Consider the following 11,859-nt stretch of genomic DNA (forward strand, 5'->3'; position numbering starts at 1 on the left):
CAACAGCAAGAAGATTGTGAATAAAAGCTATTTACCGCATCCCATCAGAGTTGCCCAACGGAGGTTAACTCTATAAGAATTTTAGTTGTGTTTTTTTTTATTTATTCATCATGTTATTGAAAATTTCTTTAAAGACATTCTCATAATCCTATTGGACATCTTGAGTTATTGTGTAAAAAATGTAAATATAAAATTCTTAATTGTTTCCGCTTTTATTTCGTTAATTAAATATTTTTATTTCCTTGAGTTTTGGGCATTTACACAAATAGTCCTTAATTTGTTGTTCATTTTTCAATTTAGCTATTTTGACTATTTTAGTATTGTAATTAATTTATTTTATCTTTTTTTAAAATTTTTTATTTAAAATAATTATATTTTTAAACACACTATCACCGTATGTGACGTCATAAATTTATTATTATGGCATGAGTTAATATGTTATAGCTTAAAATTTTATTCAATATTAAAAAATCAAAACATAATATTGCTAAACAGCACTTCTTCCAACTCTATTTTTTTAACATAGACAAAATATATATGTTTGATTTAATTTTTACTTAAAATTTCGTAAATTTAATTTTTTTTTTCCGTCAACTTTTAACAATAAAATTAGATAAAATGTGTGGAAAAAATTTATTTATTTTGATAAAGGTATTAGTTAAACTATATTAAAAACAACACTGCAATAATAAAAAGATTAAGAATAAAAATAAAAAATAAAAAATTAATTATTATTTTTGGAAACTTGTATTATTATTTATTATAAATTATATATATTCAATTTATTTAAATTAAAAAATAAAGAAATCATATATTCCTAAAAGTTATATACATATATATATATATATATATAACGTAGCAAGGGTAGAAGACAGTGACTATCTAACCCACTGAGCAACTACCAGTTACAACGCATTGCATTGAAGCCCAAGGAACCTCCTTTTTATGCCTAACCAACCTCTGTCGGCAACCACATCACATGAGAGAAGCCTGTGCTGTGGGTTCGGCTTAGAAGAAGAAAACTAGTTTATACACAGTAAAAAATAAACAAAAATAAAAGAAAAATAAAAGCGGAAAATAACAAACAAAGACTTCGAAACTCAGAGAGAAGCCTCACTTTCAGTCGAGAGTCCCGAGCTCAATAAATCCTTTGGGAGTTTTCCATTTTCGAGTTTTTGAGCTCCGGAGCTGTAAATTTCAGAAGCAGAATTTCCCAAGCAGCGAAAATCTCAAAGAAGCAAAGCGGGTCCATACAGATTCAAATCGAGTTCAATGTTGGTCCAAGACCGTACACTCCCAAAATCTCCAAAGCCTCAGATCAGGTCCCTCCCCACCACCACGCTTCATCATCACCAAAACCGTTTCAGTGAATCCAAATCCCTCGATTTCTCAACATGGTTTTCCGATAATCTCTACAAAATCTCTACAATTGTTGTTTTTATCGTCACCGTCGCGATCTTCTTCTTCTTATATAACAGCACGGACACCGCCTCCTTCCTGCGGTTTCAATCCCAGTCCACGCAGTCTCTTAAGTCGGTCACTCTCCCCAAAATCAACTGGAACTCCATCAGACCCGTCGCCGACACGTCGTCTCCCTACTCGAATTTCCGGTCTGAGAAATGGGTCGTCGTTTCGGTGTCGGGTTACCCTACGGATGCGCTCAGAGCGATGGTGAAGATGAGAGGGTGGCAGGTCTTGGCGATTGGGAACTCGAGGACCCCCAAAGACTGGAACCTCAAAGGTGCCATTTTCTTGTCTCTTGATATGCAAGCTAATTTGGGTTTTCGGGTTCTGGATTATTTGCCTTATAATTCTTACGTTAGGAAGGCTGTTGGGTATTTGTTTGCAATCCAACATGGCGCGAAGAAGATCTTCGATGCCGACGACAGAGGAGAGGTGATTGATGGGGATTTAGGAAAGCATTTTGATGTAGAGTTGGTAGGGGAGGGCGCTAGGCAAGAACCTATATTGCAATATAATCATGAAAATCCTAATAGAACTGTAGTAAACCCATATATTCATTTTGGGCAAAGGTCTGTTTGGCCTAGAGGTTTGCCTTTGGAGGATGTAGGTGAAATTGGTCATGAAGAATATTACACTGAGATTTTTGGCGGGAGGCAGTTTATACAGCAGGGGATTTCAAATGGTCTGCCGGATGTTGATTCGGTATTTTACTTTACTAGGAAGGCTAGTTTAGAAGCATTTGATATTAGGTTCGATGAACATGCCCCAAAAGTGTTGTTGCCACAAGGTATTCTGGTGCCGGTGAATTCCTTCAACACCATTTACCATTCTCCTGCATTTTGGGCATTAATGCTTCCAGTCTCGGTTAGTACTATGGCTTCTGATGTATTGAGGGGTTATTGGGGGCAAAGGCTTTTGTGGGAAATTGGTGGATATGTTGCGGTTTATCCACCTACTGTTCACCGGTATGATAAGATTGAGGCCTATCCGTTTTCAGAGGAGAAGGATCTTCATGTAAATGTGGGTCGTCTGATCAAGTTCTTGGTTTTGTGGAGATCAAATAAGCATAGGTTATTTGAGAAGATCTTGGAATTAAGTTTCGCTATGGCAGAAGAAGGGTTTTGGACTGAGAAGGATGTGAAATTCACTGCAGCTTGGCTTCAAGACTTGCTTTCTGTTGGGTACCAGCAGCCAAGGTTAATGTCTTTAGAGTTGGACAGGCCACGAGCAAATATTGGCCATGGGGACAGGAAGGAGTTTGTCCCACGTAAGTTGCCGTCTGTTCATCTTGCGGTTGAAGAAACTGGGACTGTAAATTATGAGATTGGGAATTTGATTCGGTGGAGGAAGAACTTTGGAAATATAGTACTAATAATGTTTTGTAGCGGGCCTGTGGAACGCACTGCCTTGGAGTGGAGATTGCTATATGGACGGATATTCAAAACTGTGGTTATTTTGTCACCGCAGAAGAATTCGGATCTATATGTTGAAGAGGGGCAACTGGAACAAGTATACAAGTAATTTTTCTGTTCTGATGAGCTTTCATATTTCTTAGTAGTATTTTTTTTCTTACCAAATGACCATGTTGTGATGCTTTTCAAAATTTTGGCCATTATACTTTTTAGAATTACTTTTTTCTCTCTTTCATCTTTAGGAGTTTTTCTTAGGATGGCCTGAAATTGGAAGATTCAGTCATGGATTTCATATGGTTTGTTTTGAATTTGAAATGCATTTTAAGTTTTTGGGCTGATTAAAGAGACCTCTACAGTTATCATGCATTGTAAACCGAGTCTGCTAAGCATTGGTCGTAAGACAACTTAAGAAATTTGGGTAATTTGGGTAATTTTCTAGCCGGATGTTTGATATGTTATGCAATTTTCAACTCTTTTATCTGTAGTATTTCTAGATTTTTGACAGCTCAAGAGAAAGGAAAGTATATTTCTTCAATTTGCTGTTTGAGAGACCTAAGTTTTGATGTCACTAAATTTGGCAGACAGCTCAACTTCTTACAATCATATGCATTGGGCTTAAGGTTCTAGTTTTTCTATTAAAGGCTTCATTTATGTTCTGTTGAAGTATCTTCTTTTAGATGCTCTCTCCCGGTACATAACATTGCAAGTTTTTCTTGATTACATGACTTTATCAGCTTAATTTGGCTTCGTCATATTCAGAGTGATTTCTTGATCTGATAATGTTTTACCCATTTGAGTTTGTGAGCATTGATTGGGGTTTCCTTTTACGTCAAAAAGGAAAAAGCATTTCTATAATTTTACGACCAACATATATTAAGCAAATCCTTGCTCAAATATGAATTTGCAGCTAGCACTCTGGTTCTTCAACCTATGAGCCGGCATCTAATCTTCCTTATCCATTTAATGATTCACAACAGCACAACTTCCATCAAATAAAAAACCGAATGTAAAGATCCACGTGAAAATGTGCTTCACTCCTGCCAACCCCATTTTGTTTAGTGTCATTAATAATAAGCCCCTTCTATTATACAAGTTGTTGCTCGTTTTTTATTAGGCATGGTACTTTTTTGGTAAATGTCCTGTTTTGTTGCCAATCCATTCATAACCTTGGAAAATAACAGTGATGTTTGTAACTGATGCAGATAAATAGTTCCATTTCCCCCTATACTTACTTTACTGTTTGATACCTTTACAGGCATCTGCCAAAAATATTTGATCGTTACACCAGTGCCGAAGGCTTTCTATTCCTCGAGGATGATACAATTCTTAACTATTGGAATTTGCTGCAAGCAGAGAAGACAAAGCTGTGGATTACTGACAAGGCATAAACTCTAATACCCTCTTGACTTTACATTTATCCACATCTTGTTAGTAGTTTCTTTTCAAGGTTAACCTTTTAGCTTATTCGTCTTCGTCACATTTAGGTTTCGAAATCTTGGACTACTGTGTCCGCGAGTGGTAACTCGGATTGGTATTCCCAGCAAGCAGACATGGTTAAGAAAGTCGTCGACACAATGCCAGTTCACTTCCAAGTAAACTACAAGGACGCAATCAAAAATGACCAGAGTCTAACACTATGCAGCTCTGAAATATTCTATGTTCCTCGACGATTTGTAGCTGACTTTGTTGATCTTGTTAATCTGGTCGGAAATCTAGAGATGCATTACAAGGTTGCCATACCTATGTTCTTCGTATCGATGGATTCGCCTCAGAGTTTTGATTCTGTGCTCAGCACGATGATCTACAAGCGGGAACCACCTTCGACTAATTCTTCAACTCTGTATTCTGCTCAAGCACCAGCTGTTCATCCCTGGAATGTTTCTAGCGAACAGGATTTCATCAAGTTAATAAGAAGAATGGCGGAAGGTGATCCTCTGTTAATGGAGTTAGTTTAAAGGTAAAATCAAATTTGATACAGACAAGAACTGTGATAGAGGATGTAAGAAATGTACCACTGTGCAACTGTTACACCATTATTTTTCTTTTTAATTATTTGTTTCCTAATTTTTTTATGGGTTGGAGAGGGTGTTCTTTATCTTTTGTTTTGTAGCTTTGTTTTGTAGGTTTACCCTGTATAATTCATTTACTGATTGGAGATTTGCTCCAAAGGAAAAAAAAAAAATGTTCATCTTCTTTTGGCTCATGAATATATGAGATCAAACTTGTTCCCAATGCCTGTCTCTTTCGCTTTATAATTTCATGATTCTGAGTATTATTATTATTATTATTATATAAAATTTTAAGTAATTTTAAATTATAGCAATAATGCATTAACAGTGACAATTCACAGGAAAGGAGGAAAAAGGACATCTTTTGTTTCTGAAAAATCCAAATGAGAGGACCCAGAGAGTAAATGTGGATCATATAGTATGTCGGTTTGTTTAATATGAAATTTATAATCTATAGTTTTTAGCCCAAAAAAAGTATATAATTATATATTTTTATGGTTAACTTAATCAATTTCAAGGAAACTGAATATATTTTCATTGAGCATTGATTAAGATACAAAGTCTCCCGAACAAATTCACATTCTAAAACATCCCTGAAAGCTACAATCCACCCTTTACAGGACCAGATAAGCTCAAGCAAATGGACATTGTTAATTCGATATTTGCATTTTAACATATCTTAAGATCATTAGTTATTTACCGATCAATCCCTTCTATTTTGTCTTCGACTTCGGAGTACAATTGCCTCAACTTCTCGATATTCTCCTCCGAAGTTTCCCAGTACCCGCGTCCATTGGCCTCCAAGAATGTCTGCACCAGCTTCCTGAATGAGTTTGGATTAGTATTCATGAGCCTGTTCAGCATTTGCTCATCTTGGATAAATGTGGAGTTAGCCTCTTCATACACCCAGTTGTCTACTTGCCCTGAGGTAGCACTCCATCCAACTGTATTTGTAAGCCGCTTTTCAATTTCCCGGACACCTTCGTAGCCGCTGGACATCATTCCTTCATACCACTTTGGATTCAACAACTTGGTTCTTGCATCTAGCCGGACAGTCTCAGAGAGTGTGCGGACCTGCAAAGTCACGATTTGGATGTCTTGGATACAAAGAATAACAAATCTGACATGGCATAAGAAAGTGATGAAATTCATTCCCTCGTGTTTTAAGTTAATCGGTACTAATAATTTAAGTTTAAGTTTAAGCACGAGGAAAAATTGTAGGTTATACCATATAATATCATAATGCTTACCTGGGCATTTGCTGTAGTTGTGTCAGCAATGTATGCACTAGGCTTCTTCCCATCTTTCCTCAGATTTTGGACTAGATTAGTTGGGTCTGAGTCGAAGTAGTGACTCACATCAGTGAGGGAAATCTCTGAAGAATCGAGGTTTTGGAATGTAGCATCAGCTGTGCTCAGAGCCATTTCGAAAACTTTTCTTTTCTCAGTCATGCCAGCACCAGGAGCATCACAATCAAATGCAAAGGACTTCCGGCTCAGGTACATGTCTTGGAGCTGCTTCTCATCATTCCATGAGGAATTTTCAACAGCAAGATTGATATTCGAGGAGTAGGATCCTGAGGCATTAGAGAAGACACGACTTGCAGCTTCTCGAACCTCAATGCCGAGGGCTTCAGCTTGCTCTAAAGCATGCTTCCTGACATAGTTCTGGTCTGCTGGTTCATCTAACTCGGCCACCATCTTCACTGCTCGATCAAGAAGGTTCATCTGTAAACAGAATTAAATTGTATTATCATTTCTATTCTATAAAATTGAAATTTGAACGAAAATCATCATGAGTTTATTAGTATATAGTTACTTCCATGAGGATTTCGTGTTAAAACCTTGACCCACATGGTTACTAGAACTCAGAAAATCTTGTGCTGGTATAGCATAAAAAGAATGAATACACAATGTCAAGTACCTGATTGATAAATAAGTCTCTGAAGACTCCGGAGCAGTTAACAACAACATCAATTCTAGGTCTTCCAAGCTCTTCAAGGCTGACTGTTTCGACGCGGTTCACTCTACCAAAAGTGTCAGCTACAGGACTCACTCCAATCATCCATAAAACTTGAGCTAATGATTCCCCATAAGTTTTGATATTATCTGTCCCCCACAGTACAAGTGCAACTGTCTCAGGATATTTTCCCCCATTTTCAGCCTTCTGTCTTTCTATCAATCTTTCCACCACAACTTTAGCACTCTGCATTGCTGCTGTTGTGGGAATGGTCTGTGGGTCTAAAGCATGAATGTTCTTTCCTGTTGGCAACACTTTCGGGTTCCTAATTGGATCACCACCGGGGCCTGGCTCCACATATTTGCCTTCCAAAGCTTGTTTCAGACTCCGTACTTCATTGTCAGCTACAACCAGCTTCAGACACTCTCCTAAGAATTGAAATAATGTTCTAAGTTTTTCCCTATCTGCCCGAGAAAATTTTGTGCCTGAAAGGTACTGAACCCATGGCTCATTGATACCAAAACCAAGGATTGAGCTCAGCTTGTCAGCCACATCGACAACTTGACCTTTCTGATTGGTTGTCTGCTCCACAAAGGCAGTAATGGCTCCACGAGATGCTTCAGTTATTTGTCTGAGAAGCTCCACATCCTTTAATATTCCCTTATCACTTCCCCGGTAAACATCCTCTATGTCTCTGCCAACAGTCTGAGCTAATATAGATGGCAGTGATGAGATTCCATCTTCAGGCCGGTCTAATGCAGCAATATTGACAAGTGTAGCAACTGCTTCCATAGCTGAGGGAGGTTCACCGATGACATGAAGCCCACAAGGCAAAAGTCTGGACTCAATCTCCATGATCTTGGCATAGACTTTTCCAACCACAAGATCTCGTTCCTTGGCTGAGATCTCCTCTCCTTCCTCGGGAAGTTTTACATCCTTGTCAAGATTACATTGTCTGGCAGTGCTGATAATGGAACTCACAATCTGTGGCCCCCGACCAGTATCTTTAAGAGACTGGTATGACGAGATTAGCTCACTCAATTGCTTGAGTCCCTTGTAGAGTCCCGCATTTTCTGCAGGAGGAGTCAGATAGCTAATTGTGTTGGCATAGCTCCTACGCTTGGCAATGGTAGCTTCAGATGGATTATTAGCAGCATAATAGTAAACATTCGGAATGTTCCCAATGAGACTATCTGGGTAACAGACATCACTCATTCCCACCTGCTTACCAGGCATGAACTCAAGTGAGCCATGAGTTCCAAAGTGAAGAACGGCATCTGCCTTGAAAATTTTCTCCACAAAGGAGTAGTAAGCCGCAAAACCATGATGAGGACTTGCAGATTTGGAGAAGAGTAATCGCATAGGATCACCCTCGTAACCAAAGGTAGGCTGGACTCCGATAAAAACATTACCATACTGTTTTCCATATACCAAAAGATTCTCTCCATCTGCATTCAGATTTCCAGGAGGTTTTCCCCAGTTTTCCTCCAATGCTGCAGCATAGGGAGTTAGTCTTTGGTATTCCCTGACACCCATTTTGTAAGCAATGTTCAGATTAGGACTGCTAAACTGAGCCTCCTTGTCGTGAATTATGTTCTCGATTAGTTCTTCTGCTGTCTCGGGAAGACCCTCGATGTTGTAGCCATCTTTTTTGAGATCTTTCAGAACTGAAAAGATCGAGGCAAAGACGTTAAGATAGGCAGCCGTCCCAACATTGCCTTTGTCTGGGGGGAAACTGAAGACTGTGATTGCTAGCCTCTTCTCTGCCTGCAAAAGTACATTTATTAATCATAACAAGCATAGAAAATCAAAATCAATGTGCACACTGGTATTTAACATACTATGGAACAGACACAAGAAAATAAAGAATCTTCCCCAGAAAAATCTCCTAGAAGACATTAATACGTGCCCGAAGAATTTTCTCCTATAAGAGGTTGTGAATTTGAGTCTTGCTGCTTATTCTACTGTGTCAACATTAGGAGGTTGTGTTATAATTGGTATGTACGTATCACATGATTAACATGCTTATAAATGTATCTCAGGTGCACCAAAACTTGAAATTTGTTGGGTTTTCTTCTTCTTCACATATGTGAAATTTTATAGATAAATGACTTGTTGATAAATTTTTACAAAGTATACATTTAATTATAAATGAGAAAATGGGTATAACTGCATTTCATGGCCTAGGAAGATGAAGCAAATATTGAATACCTTAGATTTCCTTTTCAGTTCAGCCCATCTGATGGCTCTGGTACAAAGTTGTTCAACCCTCTTGTGAAGAGCATGTGACTTTCCTGCAGTACATCAGCAATTTCATCAGGTAACAGGAACTGTAGAAAAGACAAAAACAAGGACTTCCCTAAATTGCAAACCTTTTGTCTCTCTATTTCTTTCTGGACCAAGACTGTTCATATATATTCTTCTTTACAGTAATTCCAAATCTTAAGAAACAGAAGAAATGTTATACGGGTAAAATACTGTTTGACCCTTGTAGTTTAAACTAGTTTGCAATCACTACCCTTACGTTTTGATTTTTTTGTTATTACCCACAAAATCATCAGTTTGTAGACTTTTATCTAGTACTTTTTTGTGGGTTTTATCTAATTTTGATTTGCTCAAACTCCAAGCTCTATAAAAAGTACAAACAAATAGGACAAAAATCCGAAACATTTGAAATTATGGACTAAACTGCAATTAAGCTAGAGGGAAAAGAGGGGCAAAACTGCAAATTTCCACCCTATTTAAATAATTAAGGAAAAGCCAAAGTGTTGAGCTTGACTTGCCTGTTCTAGGATCCCGGCCGGCGAAAACAATCGGCTCCATCCCACCATCAAGCTCCGGCAGAGCAACTTGCAGAGCCACCTGAATAGGGTGCAGACCCAAAGTACTATTCAGCCACTCCTCTGTTGTTTGAAACACCAAAGGCAACGCAACAATGTACGGCACATCAAGCTTCCTCAAAGCCTCAACAGCCCTTGGATGATCCTGCCTGGCTGGACCGCCAACAAGAGCAAACCCAGTGAGTGAAACAACCGAGTTCACAAATGGTTTCTTGCTCACCGGATCGATCAGAAACCTCTCCACCGGACCGGAAAAGTCTAACCCTCCGGCGAAAATCGGAATCACCTTAGCCCCTCTTGCTTCCAGCTCCATTATCACAGCTACATAATGACTCTCATCGCCGGTAACAATATGACTTCTTTGCAAAACCAAGCCGATTATCGGCGCATCAGGGGATTTAAGTTTCTCGTTAGCGTCTCTCCTGGTTTCGTACCAGTTCAAGTATTCCTTTACATCGTCGTACATACAAGGAGCTAATGGGTGCCAAATCCCACTGTCTAAGAACAAAACTGGGTCCGCGTACTTGATTTTCTGACCTTTGAGAGCCGGCACGTAAGACCCAGATATCATTTTCAAGAAATTCTGCAAATTATCCGGCGACCCACCAAGCCAAAACTGTAAACTCAAGATATAGAGGCGAGCATCTTGCGCCTTGTCACTCGGCAAGTATTTCAAAACTTTCGGCAATGTCCGGACCAGCTTCAACATACTATCGGCGAACCCTGCGCCTTGCTTCTTCCTCTTGAAAAGCTGGAAGAAGGGACTCTTGGACTGGCCTAGCTGTGACATGCTAAAAGAACCCAGCTTGTTAAGCCTCATTACTTCAGGCATTGATGGGAACACCAGGACGGCGTCAAGTCTGTCCCGCTCTTTCTCCACCGCAGACTTAACTTTCAGAGCGAGCTCCTCGACGAAAATCAATGACCCGATGAAGATATTCGCGTCTTCGAGATCTTTGCAAAAAGTTTTATAGGTTGACTCGTCGCGGAGCTCCTCAACCAGGTACCCGACAACCTCGAACGAAGCGAATTGGGATGTCTTGTTCAGAGATTGGACAGCGGCTGTGAGTGAAGATTGGTACTGAGCTTCTAACACGACGTAGACGATTTTAACTGTGGGGAGATTTCTTTCGTTCTCGGGTACAATTCGGCGAACTTCAGGGGTCGTCTGCGTGAAAAGACCGTTGCCAACTGTTGCACATTTGACTCTCATGGCGGATTTGGAATTTGCTTGGTTGGGCTTTTTGGGAAGGAATGAGTGTAGAAAGTATTGCTTTTGGGAGAGAGAGGAGAGCTGGTCGACCTTTGAACATGGTAAAGTAAACGGAGAAGACACAAGAGACGCCATTAATGGAGTTCACCCCTACCAAACAACAAGTAGAGCACCCTGTTTCTTCAAAACAGAGAAATGAACAAAATTTGGGTAAAGAGAGGACAGAAAAAAAAAAAAAAAACCAAACTTTCTCCCTCTTCCTCTCTTTATTGCTTCTGTTTCCTTCCTTTCGATTTTATTTCACTAAAATGTTTTTCTTTCTTTCTCCTCCTTCTTCTTCTTTATGATTCGGAAAAGAGTTTATATTTTTGTGTGGAGAGACGCGCATGGAGAATTAAAACAGTTGGTTTTTATGGTTAACGGTGGGAGGAAGGACACGCGGCGTAATGGGTATGCAAGGTTTTAATTTATGATTGGGTCTATTTTTTGAGGCTGAGTTTTGTTCTTGAGCCACTAGAGAGACACAGTGACTGTGTGTGTGTGTGTGGGTGTGACTTAATACTCATCTATCTACAGAGAACTTTATGATGGAGTTTCCTGAATTCTGATTGGCCGAGGTGGATTTCTCTACAAGTGAAATTTAGAGACTCTCGGATGACGAGAGGGCGAGAGATATTGCCAAGATTTTTTCAAAGCTTGTAAAAGATTCTTTCCTATTCCAACAAAGGAAAAAATAAAAAAAAGATTGTTTCCTATTTGAGTTTGTGTTTTTCTCAATGAAAAGGAAACGATATTTTCTCTCTTTATGCGACAGCTACAAATTTTGAAATTTTTTTTAAAAAAATTTAGTTCGAGTTTTTAAATTTTGTGATTATATTCTCTACAAAAATATAATAAATTTTTTGAATTTTTATATAGCTTTATCGATGCAACACTACTAAAATATCAGTAAATTAAGTCAA

General features: G+C 38.8%; 2 protein-coding genes across 2 annotated transcripts; one reads left to right on the plus strand and one right to left on the minus strand.

Moving 5' to 3' along the window:
- The first annotated feature begins 972 nt into the window (after positions 1–972).
- Positions 973–5,108, plus strand: LOC110811255 (putative glycosyltransferase STELLO2). Its single transcript, XM_022037681.2, has 3 exons — positions 973–2,981; positions 4,132–4,258; positions 4,361–5,108. The coding sequence occupies exons 1-3, from the start codon at positions 1,273–1,275 to the stop codon at positions 4,829–4,831; spliced, it is 2,307 nt and encodes a 768-aa protein (XP_021893373.2). The 5' UTR covers positions 973–1,272; the 3' UTR covers positions 4,832–5,108.
- Positions 5,109–5,396: 288 nt separating this feature from the next.
- On the minus strand, positions 5,397–11,285 carry GUN5 (magnesium-chelatase subunit chlH, chloroplast, putative / Mg-protoporphyrin IX chelatase, putative (CHLH)). Its single transcript, XM_022037628.2, has 5 exons — positions 9,628–11,285; positions 9,056–9,138; positions 6,809–8,611; positions 6,136–6,612; positions 5,397–5,959 (listed from the first exon to the last, which is right to left on the minus strand). The coding sequence occupies exons 1-5, from the start codon at positions 11,030–11,032 to the stop codon at positions 5,582–5,584; spliced, it is 4,146 nt and encodes a 1,381-aa protein (XP_021893320.2). The 5' UTR covers positions 11,033–11,285; the 3' UTR covers positions 5,397–5,581.
- Between the last annotated feature and the right edge of the window lie 574 nt (positions 11,286–11,859).

The sequence above is a fragment of the Carica papaya genome, chromosome 8 (assembly GCF_054855325.1).
Source record: "Carica papaya isolate Zhongbai chromosome 8, ASM5485532v1, whole genome shotgun sequence".
NCBI classification, from domain to species: Eukaryota; Viridiplantae; Streptophyta; class Magnoliopsida; order Brassicales; family Caricaceae; genus Carica; species Carica papaya.